This window comes from Uranotaenia lowii, chromosome 2 (genome assembly GCF_029784155.1).
Source record: "Uranotaenia lowii strain MFRU-FL chromosome 2, ASM2978415v1, whole genome shotgun sequence".
NCBI lineage: Eukaryota > Metazoa > Arthropoda > Insecta > Diptera > Culicidae > Uranotaenia > Uranotaenia lowii.
In genome coordinates this window covers 16,364,515-16,384,011 of record NC_073692.1, presented here as the reverse complement: position 1 = coordinate 16,384,011, position 19,497 = coordinate 16,364,515, and the positions used below count along the sequence as shown (strand labels likewise).

The following is a 19,497-nucleotide window of genomic DNA, read 5'->3' as shown; positions in this document are numbered from 1 at the left end:
CCGAAGCTCCGCCCCATCGAGAAGTACTGGGCGATTATGAAACAGCACCTTCTTAAACGACCTAAGGATATGCAAAACATGCAAAAACGGACACGTTCAATATTTGACTAATGAATATTTAAATCCATAGGAATTTGTTTCCAAATAATTTTACCTTCAGGGAATTTTTTCTAGAAGCTTATCAGATACAAAGTATCTCAGAGACCACCCCCAAGTACCGGCTGAAATTTGCTTAGCTAGAGCCTTCATGGAGAAAGACGCATACCTCTATTCAAATTGTTTGTAGTTATAAGCTTACTACACACTAACTCGTTCAAATTTGCAACCAACAAAATACCCGGCCTGTAAAAAGTAGTAAAACAACATTGCTGACCCGGGTCTGGCGCCTAGTGCCTTAGTTTATTTTTTTCTCTTTTCGCCCATCTACAATGGGCGTCCGACGACGACGCCGACGCTGCCGCCGCGTTTTGTAGATTTGTAAAACAAACCCATTCTTCTGATTAATGGGCTTTCTGACGTTCGCCGTTATGTTCTTTTGCTTTTGTTCAAAACCATGTTTTGGCTTCTGGATTGTTTCGGATTTGCCGATTCAATTTTATTGTTTCATATTTTTTCGCATTTTTTTTTATTGAAATCTTGTTCAATTAGCGTGTTTTTTTCTTCGTTTTATTCCGACAAATTATGCAACAAAAGACCACCACACTGGTCATTATTCTTAGCTCATTTGGGTTACTGCACTGTAGACAATTGGAGCTGAGAAGCTCGCCTGGGTATACTTTATTAACTAAATATACATCAATGGAGACTTTCTTACTACATAATTACTGAGAAGCACCGATTCCATCGAATCTGTCCGGTTGCTCGACTCGTAGCCCACTTCCCGGACCAATCGATGCACGAGGGAGGAAAAATTCAGTCTGAAATGCCGTACAATATTTACATTTTTCAAAAGAACGAGTGAGAGACACCTTCTACCGGTATAATTATAAAATAGCCTAAATTTCTTATAGATAGTGACTCGGTCAACGGTTGAAATTGTTGTGGAATCGTCGCGGTACGAATCCGGCGTGGGTCAGCACGTTGTAGATGTCGGCTCGCGAGATCTTGCTGGCATGCCGGTCCCAGACCACTTCCTCACCCGGACCGAACCAGCTGAAGCGGGCCAGGGCGTTGGCCACTCGGGGCGTCCGATAGTGATGGTTCCGAAGATGATCTGGCAACAGGGCTTCCTGGGCTTCGTTCTCCAACACTGCCGGATGAGCATAACGGTAGTAGCCCCAGGCCAGCAGCGCCGACTGAAGGAAGCAGAACAGCTTCAGGAGCCACCTGGAAGCAACAAAAAAAATGAAACTTTGTAAATTTTGGGAAGAAAAGTGCCAAATGGAATAATTGTTCACAAATATGTTAGGTATGTTGTTGGTAGCAATTTTTTTGATTTTCGTTTTAGTTTTGTATTTTTAAATGTTAGATACTAGAAATTTCATGTTTATTTTGAGCGTCTCACAACAAGATAGCACCACAGTAGGCTACGTGTAGACTGCTGGCGATTAACAGAGGAAGAAAAGCAGGAATATTCGAGAAATTAAGCGAAAAAGCCTGAAAGGAAACTTGGTTCCGTTTTTCGTCGCGCTTCTGTTCCAGGCGTCCGTGTGTGAAGTCATAGTTTCCGTTTAGTGTCTGTGACGTTCTAAGGAATTCACCTGATAACGTCGGTTGGCTCTCTCACGGGTCGGCCTGCAGATCCTTGTGGTCTCGCGCCTTATCGTAAAGGATCATCAACACCGTTCTCGTGTTCTGCGGATCCCTATACTTTAAAGACTATAAAGAGGTATTTCCCTTCTCCATCTGTCCGGATACGGGGCACTCTTGTGAGCAGATCGATTAAAAATCTATGAAGGAAGACGCCTGCAACGACTGAGTCCGTAACAAATGACGGGCAGACCCGTGCCGAAGACACACCGGTATTCGGGTGAATTCCAAGGACGTTCACAAACACAAAACGCAAACTATGACTTCACACACGGACACCTGGTACAGAAGAGCGACGGAAAACGAAAGCCAGTTTCCTTTTTGGATTTTTTCGTTTCATTTTCCAAATATTCCTGCATTTCCTCCTCTGTTTATTGACAGCAGCCAGAAGACTACATGTAGCCTACTGTGGTGCTATCTTGTTGTGAGACGCACAAAAAAACATGAATTTTCTAGTATCTTACATTTAAAAATACAAAGCTAAGAAAATCAAACAATTTGTAACCAACCGATTACAATGTCTTGTCAACAGTTTTAAAGATTAAAGGCTACCAGTTACAAATCCTTATCCAAAAAGACAAAATTCAAATTAACGATATAATACTGTTCAAATCGATAGAAACTGTGTTTGCTTCATTCAATGTCTTTATTAGGATTCGCTATCAATGTCAATCAATATTTCAATTCTATCCATAAAACGGGTTGAATTCTGTCACGTCCCTCCTGACCTACATCCATCGATCCATCCATCAGCGCGGGTCACAAGCTTCTGAGGAATGCCTGCCTCATCAGGTGTACTAGGTACGACGGAACATCTCCAAGGTAACGAGACGAGAGATATCCGATCATAAATCGCTTTGAGTTGAATGTGATGACGAGGCATTGGGCATTGGGAATTGTAAGCGATACCCACCGTACAGCCTATTTATGGATCGCAATATTCCGGCGTGCGAAGTTCTCATAGCGATCTCGTGGCGCGGAGGCGTTAATGTGGTAGCGCATCCTGCCTGCAGCAGCACAATGAAGTAAGTAGTCAAGAAGCGTAGGCCGAGGCGAAGAAGAATCGTGACCAAAATATCTGATCGCGTTGATTATCTGCCGCGCTTTTCGCACCAAGAAGCGATGAACAGTGATGTCCCGGTGTAATCTGATCATCCATCCAGCAGCGGCGTGATGATGGGGTGGTTCAAAAAATTGAAACAACGACAGGTGATGGATTGTTTAGGTAACGATCTTCAGATAGACGACTCAGTTTAATTTTCTCAAAGCGCTTCACCACCCTAAGCCGTCTATTTTAAGTAAGGAGGATGTAACTCTTTGTCGATTGGACGAACGCACTTCGGAAGTACGGTTTCCATTATACCCATGCCTGTAATCTAGCGCGCTAATGAATGATCGCCTCTAAAAGTGTTCATAAATAATATTACCCAACATTGGATTCCAATGTTGTTTGCCAATTGGAGGATGAGTTGGCTTCTGGAAGCGGTTTGGCAAGTCGAAGGTATGCGACGTCAAGTGAAGGAGGACCTCAAAAGGTCTGTCAGCTTGCACAGATTGTGGACCCTGATGCCAGATGGACGCCGAGCTGACTTCACAGGACAGTACCTCGTTTTTTTTGGTGCTCACCAGCTTGCGCAAACGATTGATGGTGGGCAATTTTTCTTAATCCATTCCAAGCCACGCGCGCGTCAAGTGTTTGCTTCAACCAAAGTGCCCGATCGGATAATTGGGTGCCATGGAAAAATGCTACGATCGCACTACCGACTAAGTGGAAAATTGCTGGCAATTACGGGAAGATAATTTGACCACTTTTGGGTGATTTGATCTCGATCGGAAACAGCAGAAGGTGCACTTGTGTTCAGATTCGAATGTTTGTAGATATAATTATGGTATGTTTGGTTTATTGGTTGGTATTTAATTGGAGCTACTTTGTAATCTATGCTTTATTTCTATTTAGAGATCACTCAAATCGATCATTTTGCAGACGCTGTTATTGATTATTCTCATATCGATCAATATCAATGATTTGAATTGCATTGATCCAGAGTTTCCGGATGACATTCAGCTTTACCGGAGCTTGCATACTATCCTTTTTTATTAATACTAATTTTATTTCTAATTTTCTTTATTCATAGAACATTTTAACCATTTTGATTAATACAGAACTTGATTTTTCTTTCCCCGTTTATTGATTTAACTGTTATTGACTGCTGACTGCATAGACATCACTGGAGTATGGCCTTAAAAACAAAAGACATCCCTTGACAACGTCGCTAATTAAACCGTCATAAACACCTTCGAAAGGTTGACACTAAACCGCTAAGCTATAAAGGTGCAAAGCCCAACGAATATTCACCACATCCATATCCAGCCGAAACCATGCGATAAATTGACGATCTCAAACGGACGAAGGGACCGGAGCCCCAACATAAATTATGCTTATTTCAAAGGTGATGTTTTATAATTGCTGGAAAACACGCCATTTTATGTGGCTGGACTATTAAATAAAATAAATTGAAAGTCACACAAAATCAAAACGAATCGAGGGTTGATGATCGTTAAATTTAGACAACCATTTCGGAAAGGCGCCAACCAAAAGTAGAAACACTTAAAACATGGGTGGCCTATTGGTGTTTCTTAGCCGGCGGACCAAATTTTAGAAATGAGATTTGTCTGCTAGCCAAAACAAATTTAAGTATTTTTTTTCATTTACATTTTACATTACATTTTTTCAATTTATGTTTGAGATACCAGAGTAGATATGCAGAAAAATTTAAAAACAGAACAAATCTTTAAAAATCTTTTTTTTTGGAAAATCGCTATAACTTCTACAGATTTTGTAATCTAACAATTAATAATTTTACAACATCTTCCAGCACTCAATGAACTATGTATAGTTGAATCTTTTAAATTTAAGAAACAATTTAGCAATTTCGAAAATTATGCTTCAACTTTGATGAGCTTCAAATTTGTTGACCTCAATCCAATTTTAAAGTAGATTAACTCCGCCGATTTTAACTTACTTCTTGCGTAAAATATTGCGGATGCAACATATGTTGATCTAACTATTAATATTAATGAAAATTGTTTAACAAGCAGTTGTTAAGAAGTACTGCTAAGAAAAAATATGGGAAAACTGGAAATGGACTTATTTTTGGTAGCCTTAGAAATTCTTGGTCCATTTGTTTTTCGATTTAAAAAAAATGATTTGCATTCTGGATTGATCTTTTCAGAAAAAAATTGATCCTAAGTAAGGAAAAAAAAAACATAAATTTTAACGTTGAATAGTTCTCACAGATTTTCAAGACCTATGATGCGACTTTTTACTGCCTCCAAAATAACGAATGATTATTTGATCCAAATTTCAAAAGCCAAATTTTGAAAAAAAGATTTGAAAAACTTTTTAAAAAAAATTGCGATTTAGGAGGAGTTTATAAATATTTTTACCTTGCTCAATTTTGTAAGTACAATTATATAATGCACACAAATTAGCGTTTGAGGGCGAAATGTGGCCCGCGGACCATGGTTTGGCCACCCATGACTTAGAAGTTCATTCTTAGGTTTGATTTTAATAGCTTAGAAGGTGATTTTCAAAGGCTGTATGAACAACATTTATGTGTTTTTGAAAAAGAGACTGAGGAGTATAGGGATTCGGAGTAAATAGGCGTGTGGTGGAGCGCCGACACGCGTTTTTTCTCTATTATGTATTACGAGCCTACTTGGTTGAATAATCCTACTGAATCAAAGCAATCGAAAGATTTCCTTTAACTATACTACGGTACCTTGGTTTAATTAAAGATTCCCATCCTTCAATTGCTTTGATTTAAGGAAATTTATATTTTTAATTTTTTTAAATCAAACGCAGTTAAATAGTCCGAACCTCGTGCGGGAGGTCGTTTTGCAAAATTTGCGTTTTGGACACAGTTCCCAACATCTGTTGAACTGTGTTTATGAGGCTGATAGTCAGAATCATTGATGCAAATGTCATCCAAAAGACAGTCGGGATCGTAACAGTCGCATAACATTTTCCAATGGCATTCGAAAAAATCTCGACATTGATGGTCATCCTTAAAAAAATGTTAAACGCCTGGAGCAAATGTTATTCAGCTTCGTAATGACAGTCGCTCAGAAAAATGTCATCGAATTATTCATCTCGATACCATTTTTGGCTTGTAAAAGTCGAAGATTCTGTTGGTTCTCTGACTGTCGGAATGACATTTTTGAATTCAAAGCGCTCCTAAACGTTAACGAACGGAAAGGCGCTGGTCCTGATGGTCTGCCCCCGCTGTTCATCAAACGATGCTGTAATTCTCTTGCACTTCCGGTAAGCATGATTTTTAATAAGTCTTTGGAATCAACAACCTTCCCAAAACTTTAGAAAACTGCAGCAATTACACCCATCCACAAATCCGGTAATATACATCTCGTTGAAAATTACCGTGGTATTTCTATACTGAATTGCCTTGCTAAGGTTTTTGAGTTGTTAATTTTCAACGCATTGAGCCCAGTATCGTCACACATAATTGATGAATGTCAGCACGGTTTTCGCAAAAAGCGATCAACCTTATCAAACTTAATGGTGTATGTCCCTTTTATCAGCGGTTGTCTCGCAAATAAAAAGCAAGTAGATGCTTTGTATGTGGACTTTGCGAAGGCATTCGATCGGCTTCCCCACAAGCTCCTGATCGACAAACTAGAAAAGATGGGATTCCAAACTTGGATCGTAAAATGGCTCGAATCGTATCTCCATGACAGAACTGCATTTGATCGACAGGGTCACATCAAATCCCGAAACTTTACTGTTTCTTCTGGAGTTCCTCAAGGGAGTCATCTGGGTCCACTACTTTTCAACTTGTTTATGAATGATCTTTGTGATATAATTGATTCTGAATTAGTATTCTACGCTGACGATCTAAAAATGAACCGCTCAATATCACAATATTCAGACTGTTTGTTACTGCAGCAGGATCTCGATAAACTTATGTGCTGGTGCCAAGTAAATGCGATGGAAGTTAATCTGAAAAAATGTAAGCTTATAACGTTCACTAGAAGCAGAGTTGAGATCGCACATCTTTACACAGCTGATAACACGGTACTTCAGAAAGTTGAATCCATTCGGGATTTGGGTGTGATTGTGGATAAGTCTCTAAATTTCAAGGAACACCTTGCTGTAACCATAGCGAAGGCTAAAACAGTGCTGGGATTTCTGGTAAGAAACACCAAAGGATCCACCGATATCACCACTCTGAAGGCATTGTACTGCTCGCTCGTTCGCTGTGGTTTGGAGTACAACATACAAGTCTGGGCACCAAACTCAATCGGCGGTATGAAACTTCTCGAATCAGTCCAGAAGCGGTTTTTGAGGTACGCACTCCCTAATCTACCATGGAATGAACCTCAGAGACTTCCAAAATTGAAAAAAATGTCATGGTTCAGACGGTCATGAAGTTCATCGGAAACGGCCAATCTGGCCGGTTCCGCAATCCGAAAAATTTAGATAATGAGATTTTAACTAGTGGTACATGAATAGAAAGCTCTTGATCTGAACATGATGGGAATTGTTAGGAGAAGTGGTTCGGGCCATCTGGTCCTGGCCATGGCCAAACAAAATACCTTAAAATCCTGTTCACGTATGAGACTCAACCAAACCCACCCCATGCTCAGATCGTTCTAAAATTTGGCATATGACCTTATAATAAGCTTACAATTTATTTTGACTTGAAGCGAGTGAGATTTACCATGTTTAATTCTGTTGATGCAGCACTTGGGTAGTGGAAAGGAGAGACTTTACTACGTGAGGGTAGAAACTGGAATATTTTATTCAACTAATTTCGCTACCTTATATACTTAATAGTTTCTATGGTTACATATAATACTTGTTTATTAATTATGTGTATGTTGTTATTTGTCTCATCGATTGCTTCGATTGGACAAATCTCAACAAATTCTTGCTATACTATGATAAGTACATCGCGGTTCGTTAAATTATTCTAAAAGCAAATAACTGTTATGGTAAAGTAACCATAGCTTCTTCAATTTCCAACCGATTTTGATAAATAACTACTTGAAATCTTCGTTTTAGATTGATTTATAAGGCCAAATGAATTTTTTTTAAATGTTACCTTTAAGTCTACATTTTTCTATCACAAAGTCTCTAATATCAAAAACATTGTTGATGATACACAAAAATAATTCAGATGATCGATAGCCAATTTATTTACCTTTAATATGCGAATTTTAGATTTCAAAAGAGTGTTATGCATTCCGAGATATTCGAATTTAAGCACCAGTACTTTTTTTTTTTTATTTGGAGCGTAACTCAAAAACTGTTCTACTGAGATTTTTTTGAATTTCATTTCCAGATTGAGCGCCAATTTCACATTAAAAGGGATCTTCAGTTCACATAGTTTAAAAATGCGGAAACAGTGTTATTTTTCGGGATTCAGACTTAATTTCTGGCTGTGGTAGTTAGATTGGTGATTGGTGATTTAAGTGTTTTTGAAAAAACAAACTAATTTGCAACTGATAGTGACGAAGAGATACTTGATAAAACCAGTTCTAACCATTACCGAATACATCTTGCTTTTTTAGGCTTTCATCTTTAATGCATTTGCACCACGGTTCGAAATAGCGTTTGTCGATCAAAAACTGGAAAAGTGCATCTTAGTTTATCTGGAACGCTGATCGCCTATCCACCGATCCTTTAGACGTAGACATTAATTGCAGAAGTGGAGTGCATAAATCTTGGGAAAACACTAGCTAAGTATCTACCACGGTATGATTTATGGATCCCTTCTACCGAAGCCATTCGACAGGATCGATCTCTCGATGTATGATTTATTTCGATTGCTTCAGGGCGTATTGCCATAAATTAATAATTACTCACGATAATCAAAGATCGGTTAATGTTTTCTTTCATAGTATAATTGAGATCTGATGGTGGTTCCATATAAATAGTAGGATAATTATTTTCGTTGAGTCAATGCTTGTTTGTGTTTTATATTTTATGGAAATCACTCAGAAAATGTTAATAAATGTTGAATAATTCGTATTGATCACAATTTAACCTAATAAAACAACAGTCTTGGTAAACATATCTTCGTAAACTTGAAGGACCACTTTTATTTCGAAAAAATATATTTACGTCCAGTTTATCGAAAATAAACCTCCGTTTTTTTAAACCACAATGGATACAGTTACTGAAAATGTTTGTCATAAACTAAGAAATGATAATTTGCGAAGGAGCATTTTGAAATTTATCGCATCAACTCACCTACCTCCCAAACTCGTTTCGGACAACTGTGCCAAAGGCGCGTCTTGGAGTGTAACTCGCCAATTTCTCAACGATTCTTCTAGTGATAGTAGCTAGGCCTAGTAAAACCAATAAGGAAAAGATTGGCAAATGTGCACAAATGGCTCAACATTGCTGGCCCACGACCATTGCAATATCGCGAGAATGTCACCTACTGCTTGGGATGTTCTCGAGAAAGAAGCAGGTTTTCGTGTTTTATTGCATAACTCTACAGGTAGCTAGGTTTTTCTAGCATTCGTACCCGGTTTTTATGGAGTTTGAAGAATGTAGTCGATGAAATCGATTTTCACTTGGATTGATCGAAAGAATATTAATTTTTCTTCAAATTTCTCTAAAAACCATGAACTATAACTGACAGCCCCCGCATCCCAAGACCAAGGTCGGAGTGGCTAAATTTATTGTTTTCCTTCCACACGAACGAGTTGAAGCCAGGAGGTCGCACGAGCATCACGAAATTGCCTGTAGAAAGGGTAGCAGGAAGCTTTCGCAGGCCCGTCGCTAGTACCTACATTCACATCGGCTCCTATAGAGCATGAAGGTACCTACCGAGAGTTTGTGGATGGATTGGCGACCTAAAGAAAGACCGGGTTTCCCCCTCGTCCATCCCTTGCTGTTGTTCATCGGGGCGGTGAAGTTTAATTACTTCATCAACCCTCATGGTTTGTCATCGAGCGCATGATCGATGGAGTCTTGTTGTGTTTTGGACCTTCGGTAAGCGACTAACCTGTTTTGAGGTGATAGATCACTGGGAGAGCACTTATTACCCGTGGTTGAAATAATTCATCGACTTTCTAGTGCACTGAGTAGTATATTTTTACTAAACATTAGATTTTCATGGTGAACTATACAGATTTAGGTTTTTCGCCTCATCAATACATACAGTTGCGTTCAAAAAAGAATGAAATCGCGTGAAGCTGCGCACCCACTTCAAACTTTGACAAGCTGCCATTTCTCTCACGGTTGATATTTTTTCATGAAAATTTCACACATTCTAGTTCAACTATCCAGCTTATACTCCACAAAATTTGAAGTCTTTACAATGATGGAAAACAAAGATACAGCTATTCCCGTAAAAAAAGAGAAATTTGGAGTTGCTTTACTAAATTTGCTGTATCTTTGACAATTTTCATTGAAAAATCTTTAAATTTGGTCCAAAGATGTAAAAATGTTTGATCTAATACTAAACCAAGTTTCGTTGAAATCGATGAACGTGATCAAAAATGGTGCCGGGTTGAAAATTAGGTTCATTATCGCCCAGCAGACGATTTCATTCTTTTTTGGACGGATGTTTATATGGAAAACATCGTAATCCATGTATTCTTGGTATTTTCTTTCACAAAACCAAAATTTATCACAAAGAATGTTGAAAATTGATAGGAACTTTATTCTTGCTTTGTTTAGAAACAGAAATTATTCCAACAGAACTGGTATTCAAACACAAAAGCGAATAGAATATTCGCTTTAATTGTGGATCAAATTTTTTTATCGGTATTATTAGCAGGTCATTTCTGAAACTCTGTTCTTCTTATTTTGAACTCTGTTGAAACATTTTCTCTTTCGAAACAAAGTACGAAAGAAGCTTTTAGCAATTTACATAATTCTTTGTGATAAATTTTGGTTTTGTGAAAGAAAATACCAAGAATACATGGATTACGATTTTTTCCATACAAATATCCGTCCAAAAAAGAATGAAATCGTCTGCTGGGCGATAATGAACCTCATTTTCAACCCGGCACCATTTTTGATCACGTTCATCGATTATGACGAAACTTGGGCTGGTATTAGATCAAACATTTTTACATCTTTGGACCAAATTTCAAGATTTTTCAATGAAAATTGTCTAAGATACAGCAAATTTAGTGAAGCGACTCCAAATTTCCCTTTTTTACGGGAATAGCTGTATCTTTGTTTTCCGTCATTGTAAAGACTTCAAATTTTGTAGAGTATTAGTTGGATAGTTGAACTAAAATGTGTGAAATTTTTATGAAAAAATATCAACCGTGAGAGAAATGGCAGCTTGTCAAAGTTGGAAGTGGGTGCGCAGCTTCACGCGATTTCATTCTTTTTTGAACGCAACTGTATGTAAAAACCATGTGAAAACTGCTTTGGCAAAGCATGGGATGACTATTACTATTATATTGGAATGTATGGAAATGCAAACAAAATCGACACGACACTAGATGTCTAAATTAGATAGGTATCTGTCCAAATAACGAGTAAATGACGTTGTTTTAAATAAATCTATATATATAAAAAGCAATTTCTGTATGTTTGTTTGTTTGTTTGTTTGTTTGTTTGTTTGTTTGTTTGTCCTCTATAGACTCAGCCGTCTTGAGAGCTAGAGGTCTGAAATTTGGCATGGATGCTCATTAGGACTAGGAAAGATGAAAAATGTTTTCAGATCTTCGGATGACCCCTTCTGAAGGGGGTCGTCCATACAAGACAAATATTGTTTTCGCGATATTGACGTCATTTTTCGTCGGATTGTGTTGAAAATTTGCACATGAGTGTTTTTAAAGACGAGCAATCTATTTCAGGTGTAAAAGTTTGTGTAAGGGGTCGGCCAAAGGGGTCGTCCATATTAACTGTTCGCTGTTTTTGCGATATTGACGTTATTATACATCGGATTGAGATGAAAATTTGCGCTCGGATGGTTTTAGAGACGGGCAATCGATTGCCGGTATCAAATTTTGTGTAAGGGGCCAACCAAAGGGGTCGTCCATATTCACTGTTCACTATTTTTGTGATACTGACGTTATTATACATCGGATTCAGATGAAAATTGGTACACAAGAGTTTCGAATGACTAGCAATCGATTCCAGGTGTCGAATTCAGTGTAAGGGGTCGGCAAAAGGGGTCGTTCATATCAACTTTTCAATATTTATGTGATATTGACGCTATTATTCATCGTGTTGAGAAGAAAATTTGCGTTCGGATATTTTGAGGGACACGCAATCGATTGCCGGTAACAAATTTTGTATAAGGGGCAAGTCAAAGGGGTCGTCCTCATCAACTGTTCGCTATTTTCGCGATTTTGACGTTATTATACATCGGATTCCGATAAAAATTGGTACACGAGAATTTTGAATGATTTGCAAACGATTTCAGGTATAAAATTTTGTGTGAGGGACCGGCAAAAGGGGTCATCCATATTACCTTTGCATTTTTTGTGATATTGACGTTATTTTACATCGGATTGAGATGAAAATTTGCACATAGAAATTATTAAGGACGAACAATTGATTCAAAGTATTCAATTTTGGGTCAGGGGTCGGCCTAGAAGGACGTCCATATTAACTATTCACTGTTTTTTTTGCGGTATTGACGTTATTATGCAATGGATCGGTTTGAAAATTAGCACACGGGAGTTTCAAAGGAAGGGGAATCGATTTCAGAGATCAAATTTGGGAAACCGGCCACCGATCTGGAAAGATCGAGTCGAAATTTATGCACGGTTTGTTGGGGTTAGGACGGTCAATTGATTTCTGAATTCAATATTTGTATCAAACGACAAAAAAGGGGGTAATATTAACTGTCAAATTTGCTTTGCAATAATCATGTGAGATTGTATCGCATCGAAACGAAAATCCATAAACGGGGGTGTTTTGGCACGGTCAATTGATTCCTGATTTTAAATTTAGTAGCAAACGATAGAAAAAGTGAACGTACATAAAAGTGTTCAACATTTTTGCATTTATTACTTAAAAATGCATTCGGAATTGCTTCTGGAAAATGCCCATAAATTGACATTCATTCAAACTGTTCATAACATATTCTAAATTGAAAGCGAAACGAAGTTCGTATGGGATCAGCTAGTTATTTTAATAAATTTCTGTTGCCTGAGGATTTCTAAGCAGATTTTGAAATTAAAAAGGAACATAAACTTCCTTAGCCGATCAAAGCTGAATAACTTAAGATTTACATTCAACACCCAGTACCGATACGAGACTCGAACCCATACCATCAGTGGACATGCGATTACCGTCTTTTAACGCTTACCCTTACCCCACCGAGGCGTAAATATAAAGCGATTTCCACACTTCATCATTGCAATTTCAAATGACAAATTGACTGTCAAAATAGCCTCAAATGAAATAATTTTTCTCTTTGCTAGAATCTCGAGGAATTTTTTTTTTCAATTTTAACATTTGTAATGTCACACAGAATACTATAATTTTGTTCTACATATGCAAAATTGATCTTGTTGTATTTGTTTTATCAATCAACAGATCAAGTAGACATTGGCCCAAATGATGACTTAAAATAAAAAAATAAAAATTACACAACATTTACAGCTAACTAACGATTTCTCAATATACTTATGACTTTTCTTCGGAAAACATCCCTCAATACGTCATAGTCGAAGAGCTCGGAAAAGCAGTTGAACGTATTCATAACACCAATGAAAGCGCTATTGGCTCCGTAGTTATTCAATCGAATGGCAACATACAGTTGGAGGTCCTGGTTTCTCAGTCCATGGGAACTTACACTAAGAGGAAAAGCTTCCTCTGAGACAATCGATTCGCGATGTCAGTAGATCGGTGACAAAAATGGCTCGTCTATGAGATGACATCGATGTTCGTAGCTTGGCTTTAGGCAGTACACGTCCTTGAAGTCTTTGGCCACTCGAAATAAAAATCCGAGGCTTCTAGAAGCTTTATCGATGACGTAAAACGTCTGTGTTTTGAACTCCAGCTTACGGTCAAGTATTACGCGTAGATCATTTGCATTGATGTGGTCCACCCGCGCAATGGACTCATCTCCTAGGAAGTACTTCGCGCAGAAATGTTGCCGTCACCTAATCTACTTTTTTCAACTAGTTTGCTTTGAACTGCTTCTCGCTGCTTGCAGTTTTTTGGATCTTTTTACGGGTTTGCTTAACTATCGTCCGATATTTTTCGATTGGAAGAAGTTCTTGTGTATTGGGAGGGTTCTTATCAGGTGTATTGGGAGGTTGCCGTCTTCGTGAGAAACTGATGACTGCACATTAACTATGATTCAGAGGCAGGCAGTTGATGTCGCACCACTGTGCGAATAGATTCAACTGGTTTTGAAGGAAATCAATGTCGTCCTGACCGTTTATGGTGGAAAGAATTTGCTTACAGTACGAAAAAATCGGATACCTACCTACCTAAGGGTCCGGCGCCGATTGACCGACGCATAGGGCTGAGATTAAAGATCTCCACTGCTGGCAATCCCGAGCCTGCGCCAAGGTTTTCGTCAACTGTGCGAATTACAGAGGCTAGACTACGCCGCCTTGCTCTGCGAAGTAGTTCCACCTTCCCGTGGTGCAGAGTGGAAACGTGTGTACAGACTTATCACCTGTAGGCGTACGGCCGAGAGAACTACACGTCACACTTGGTGCAGCCAGCCCGCCGACGAGCTGCGTGCCGAGTGTGGCACAAACGTGGTGCGAATGGGTACCTTGGTACCAGTGCTCAGTTGCAAGAGGAAGGGGTCGTAACGTGTATCGGGTAGTCGCGACCCCGATATGCGGGACGACCAAATGTTCGAGCGGGTTTTGATCGATCTGCCTTTTGGGGAGGTTCCTGGTCCCGAATAGCGGATACGATCGACTCACGACGGACAGAGGGGCCTTGTACCGTACCATGTGGCGCCCAGTGGATGGGCCTCAGGATAAGTCCCATCCCATCCCCGGAGAAATGGTTGGATGTGTGGATATCTCCAGACTCGAGGAGAGGCTTGTTGCTCTCGTCTCGAATTGGGTCAAGAGACGTACTGAAAGAGGGCCCTCAAGACACGAGGAGAGGCGGGTAGAGACGTCTCAAATTGTGGCAAGAGACCGAATGTGGGACTCGAGTCACGAGTAGCGGCGAATGGATAGCTGTCTCGGGAGTCGTGAATCGTGACAAAGAGTGGATGACGATTGCTGATGTAGGACGTTTGAAAACGAGTATTGCCGTAGAGCGCTTTGCGCGAGTATGGTCTTCCCATCACGGGTATAGCCTTTGTTGCAGGTCCGGATGGGAAATATGACCAGAGGCCCCAGGTGGACTGTATGGCGTAGGGGTACATAGTATCATGAGTCGTCCAATTGCACTCATGCAAACTGGGGGGACGTGGTCCTTGGGTTGCAATCCGTAAAAGGATATACCACCTGGGTGATCAACTAATAAAAAAAAAGACTACGCCCGCCATGAGCTTCTGGGCCTGCCACTTCTTCGATGCCCATCTGGATTCCAGTCAAGCGCCTCTCTGCAAATCTCGTTTTCATCTCTTCGCAGCGTGTGCCCAATCCATCTCCACTTACGTTCCCGTATCTTGATTTCTAGCTCCTTTTGATTACATCGGCAATGCGTTTACATTGGTCATTAATGAATTTTTTGGTCAATTTTGCATGTATTGTTTATTTTACACATATTTCACAGAATAATGCAGGTTTTTGGAAATATTGGCTCAAAATGGAAAGTGCCTTGCCCTTTTTGAAATTTTGAATTTTTGAGCAAAGAGATCACTGATTCCGCAATCAGAGTTCGCAGTGTTGCCATACTGCAACATTTTAGTTGGAATACCAGATTCATTCCGCTGACTTTTGACATGCTTCCGGAACGATTTTGCGTTGGATTTGAGGTTACGTTGTCCTCGAAAAAGATAATTTTGAAAACAACGTTTACTGGCTAGTCCTCGATATACATTTTTAGTTTGAGAGGATTTTAGCCTATTTATGGTGATTTCTAAGGGCACATCTCTTAACCGTCTTCAGTCGACGTAGTTCTTTCGTAAACCTGGGAGTGTCGTACGCTTTTGCACGTGGCGTTCGATAAAGTAATTTAAGATATGCGAAAGATTTCAGTCGCAATATTGGGATTCAATATATCGAGTTCAGATTCCCAGTCGATGGTTACCAAGATATGGGAGATGACATCGAAATCCGCTTTCTTGAAGTCGAGATAGGAAAGTCGACAGAAGCATACAATCCAGTGACCTCGAGCGAGATCAGAAAAGCTGGATGATGCTGGGCTGCCTTAACGAACGGAGCAGGAGCCAAATAAATGCTCGGAACACGAGACCCATCGCTAGCAAAGCAGAGATCCAACATGACGGCCGTTTTCGGTTGTAACCCTGTTAATTTGACGCAAAGTTGCCGTACTCAGGGAATCTAGTATGATGTGTAAACGCGCCGAGAATGTAGAGTGCACAGGATCCGGGAACAAAAAGCTACCATGGTTTGGAGCACTACTTCAAACCGGAAATATACCGGGCATACGAAGAGTTTTCGGTTGCCAAGATCGATGCGGGTCCACACAATTTTCATGTCGTGCAAGGAGTCCTCCTCAATTAGCAGTGCATAGAAATTGGATTTAACAGCAATTAAAACTCCACTTTCAGTGTTCTTCTTGCTATTCGGGTCGCAACGAAAAACAACGTTCTCTAGTCCAAATATCTGACTCGAGATGGTAAGGTCGTTCCGCCATGTTTTCGTGAAAGCGACGACGTCGTAGCAGGAACAAGAGCTGGTGAGCAGATAATCTGCTAGACAGGAGTTCATACCCCCGACAATCTGGTCGTACATGGTGATTGAATCATAAGATTCAATCGCAGAGCTAGAGCCTCAAACGCTGGAAGGGAAGGAACCATCAGGCGGAGGAAACGGTCAGGAGGGGAATACTTGCCTGAACTCAAAGGCTAGAGGAGCCCTAGGCTACAAACAAACTCAGGGCCGGGACGACTGATGACGTTGATGTTGGGAATTAGCGCGACCGACGTTACGTCCCGGAGATGAAAGTCCTATGTTGTTGAATAAGCAAGCGTAGCATGTCGATAGGCGTCAATGGTAGAAGCCGAGCTACCCAAGGACCATTGTAGGGATCTGTCAATTGGTAGAAATTCATCACGCGAGGGATTGGCTCTTGAATTCAAAGGGTACTTGCCCGTAGAGGCGATCTACGGAGCCTCGTCACCACAGTCGAACTCAGATCTGGTGTACAATAAATTAAATTTTTCCTTAAAAAACGTGCATCGAAAAGATCTAGATTTGTGTAATCTTGATTGTATATGGTCGGTTTTTTAAGTTCGAAGATGAAATTTTGAGAGAAGGTGGCCGCAATGCACATATGCATTGCTACCCTACAATGTGATTTAAAACAGTTAATTCAGTAATAAACTTGATCATGCATGTTGTTGGTTGTTTTAAATGTTGACTAACAAAGATGCCAGAGATGAACAACATTAAGCATAGTTTCCAAAGTACGGAAAACCCTGTTCAAGGGTCTCAGTGTTTAAATCACCTGCTGGCTATGTGTCGATAATTCTTGAGCGTTCACCGAAACAGCGTCGATGAAAACTTTATTGTTATTAACACTATAGGAAACACACAACAGAACAGTTTAACGATACCACCTAATCAACTGGAGGCTAAACGGGGCCATTATAGAGTGACCACTCGTGTTTCACAAATGAGCCTAAGCGCCACTTAATGATACCGCTTAAGCATCAACGCCTAAGATATGAAGGGGGAAGGGTGGGGCTAGGTTTTTCTTAAGGGTTACCTCATGTGGCAGCTTCTTTGTCTTACTTTGCATCTTCTCCGACGCGTGCCACTGGAATGATGTGTCTATTTGTGAACCGAACCGACTGTCCAACATAACACACATCCGTTGACGCCGCCGCCGTCGCTCGTCGTCAGGTTTTTGGTGCAAAAAAGAGGCGGGCCCCCTCGAGCCCTGTTATTATTATTGCCCACATCTCGGTGAAGATCATCACTTTCGGCCCATTGACCTTAAGTTTGTAACTACTGGTTCGGTCCTCCTCAATGGAGATGAAATAGAAAGATTTGTACATTTTTTGTGTCTGCTGTTTTGTTTACAACTCGCTTGAAAAAGGCTTCATTTTTTTTGTTTCTTTAAAACGGCTTAAGACTTGGGCGCTGGACTTTGAACCATTTGGCGCTTTTATTTCGAGGCATAAGGGTTTGATGAACATGGAAACAGTTTTAAACTCACGAAGTAATAAATAAATGTGTCAGTAGGAGAGCAAAAAATGAACTAAAAGTACTGGTTGATTATAAGGTACATTCGCGGTGATGCGTGGTCACATAAAACTCCTCTTATGTTGGGATTATGAGTGTTTTATAACCGTCAAGTTTAATAACCGTCCGTCGTTGTACCCGGAAATTCGAAACAACGATCGTCCACTTCTCTGAAAGCAAACCTTTTGAAAACTGAACATTTGTCAGCTTAAGTATGTTTCTTCTAATTTGGATGCGTGAAACTACTTAATAGAAAAGATAACAACTCAATTTAGCATGTTTCAGGAAACGATTTTAACTTTCCGTTCACTAAGAAGCCACTCGATCGAAGCCGCTCTGCGGGAACTTTTGTCAAAGATAATCTTCGAGGAGGATAATGTTAAGCTTTTAAACGAAGCTGATGGTAGTTGAAGGATGGTCGTTTTCGTTCAATCAATATCGCTTACTTGTACGTTCACTATTGCTATGCATTTATTTTTGTTCTATAGCCTGACTTTTTTGTCATGCATAAACTTTGACCAGACGAGTTTGTCTGGCTTGGAACATCAACACACTCTCTTCGTGTCATGTAAAAAGAATGAAGTAAATATTACTTGTTTATATTTGTCAAAATATAAACGCGTATAGTTAACTCTAATCCGTCCAGGATTTTCTGTCCTTTAGAGTTCTATGAGTGTTAATTTGACGCTTCTGACGAATAACTTCACCAGAAGCGGTAGAAAAATGCCTTTCTGGTGAATATAATTGAAATCTAAGATAAGTTAACCACCGTTTAATTGATTTCGGCATATCGGTGAAAATTTATATTCTTGGAGAAAGACTGTTTGAAACGTGTTTAACAGGATGCAGTATAAATGTTCTGGAAACAATTGAAATTTTTGGAAAACATAAAGTAGGGCAAGTGTTCCTAATATTGTAGTTGATCCTTATTTTGCCATATTGTGAGATTTAGACTGTTTGTGACATTATTTTCCAATTATCACAACAACAAGAAGTGTGTTCGTATAAAGAAACATGTGAACTAAAATTAACCATACATTTTAATTTTCTATTTCGAAAGATTTCGAAGATTTTAAATTTTTTCCTAATTTGTCTTCCACCAAAGCCATCTTTTTCAGTCCATTATTTTTATTTTTATTATTTCTTTATTTCATTCTTGCAACGTAAGATTACAATCTTTTTAATTGTTCAGTGTGGTAGGTTGTTTTGTTTTATTTCCTCAATAACTAATCGTTCCACGAATTCCTCCAGCAAACACCTTTTGAACTCTGATTTGTTTTGTATTGTTTTTAAATCGAGGGGAATATCATTCCAACTAAATCGAACTATGCGAAGCGATAACAATATTTCCAGTTCGAGAATTCTTTAATGGGATTAGTAAAGTTTTCAAATAAGGTGGTTTTCCTATTTTTAAAATCTTGTGCATTATCACACATGAGCGATGTT

At 39.5% G+C, this 19,497-nt stretch overlaps 1 protein-coding gene across 1 annotated transcript in view; it reads right to left on the bottom strand.

Moving 5' to 3' along the window:
* Nucleotides 1–643: 643 nt before the first annotated feature.
* The window catches only part of LOC129741099 (uncharacterized), a 25,619-nt gene continuing 6,765 nt past the window's right edge, over nt 644–19,497 (bottom strand). The window contains exon 2 of the mRNA XM_055732801.1: nt 644–1,326. Coding sequence (XP_055588776.1) covers nt 1,023–1,326 — 304 coding nt within the window. The 3' untranslated portion in view covers nt 644–1,022. The remainder of the gene's footprint in view (nt 1,327–19,497) is intronic.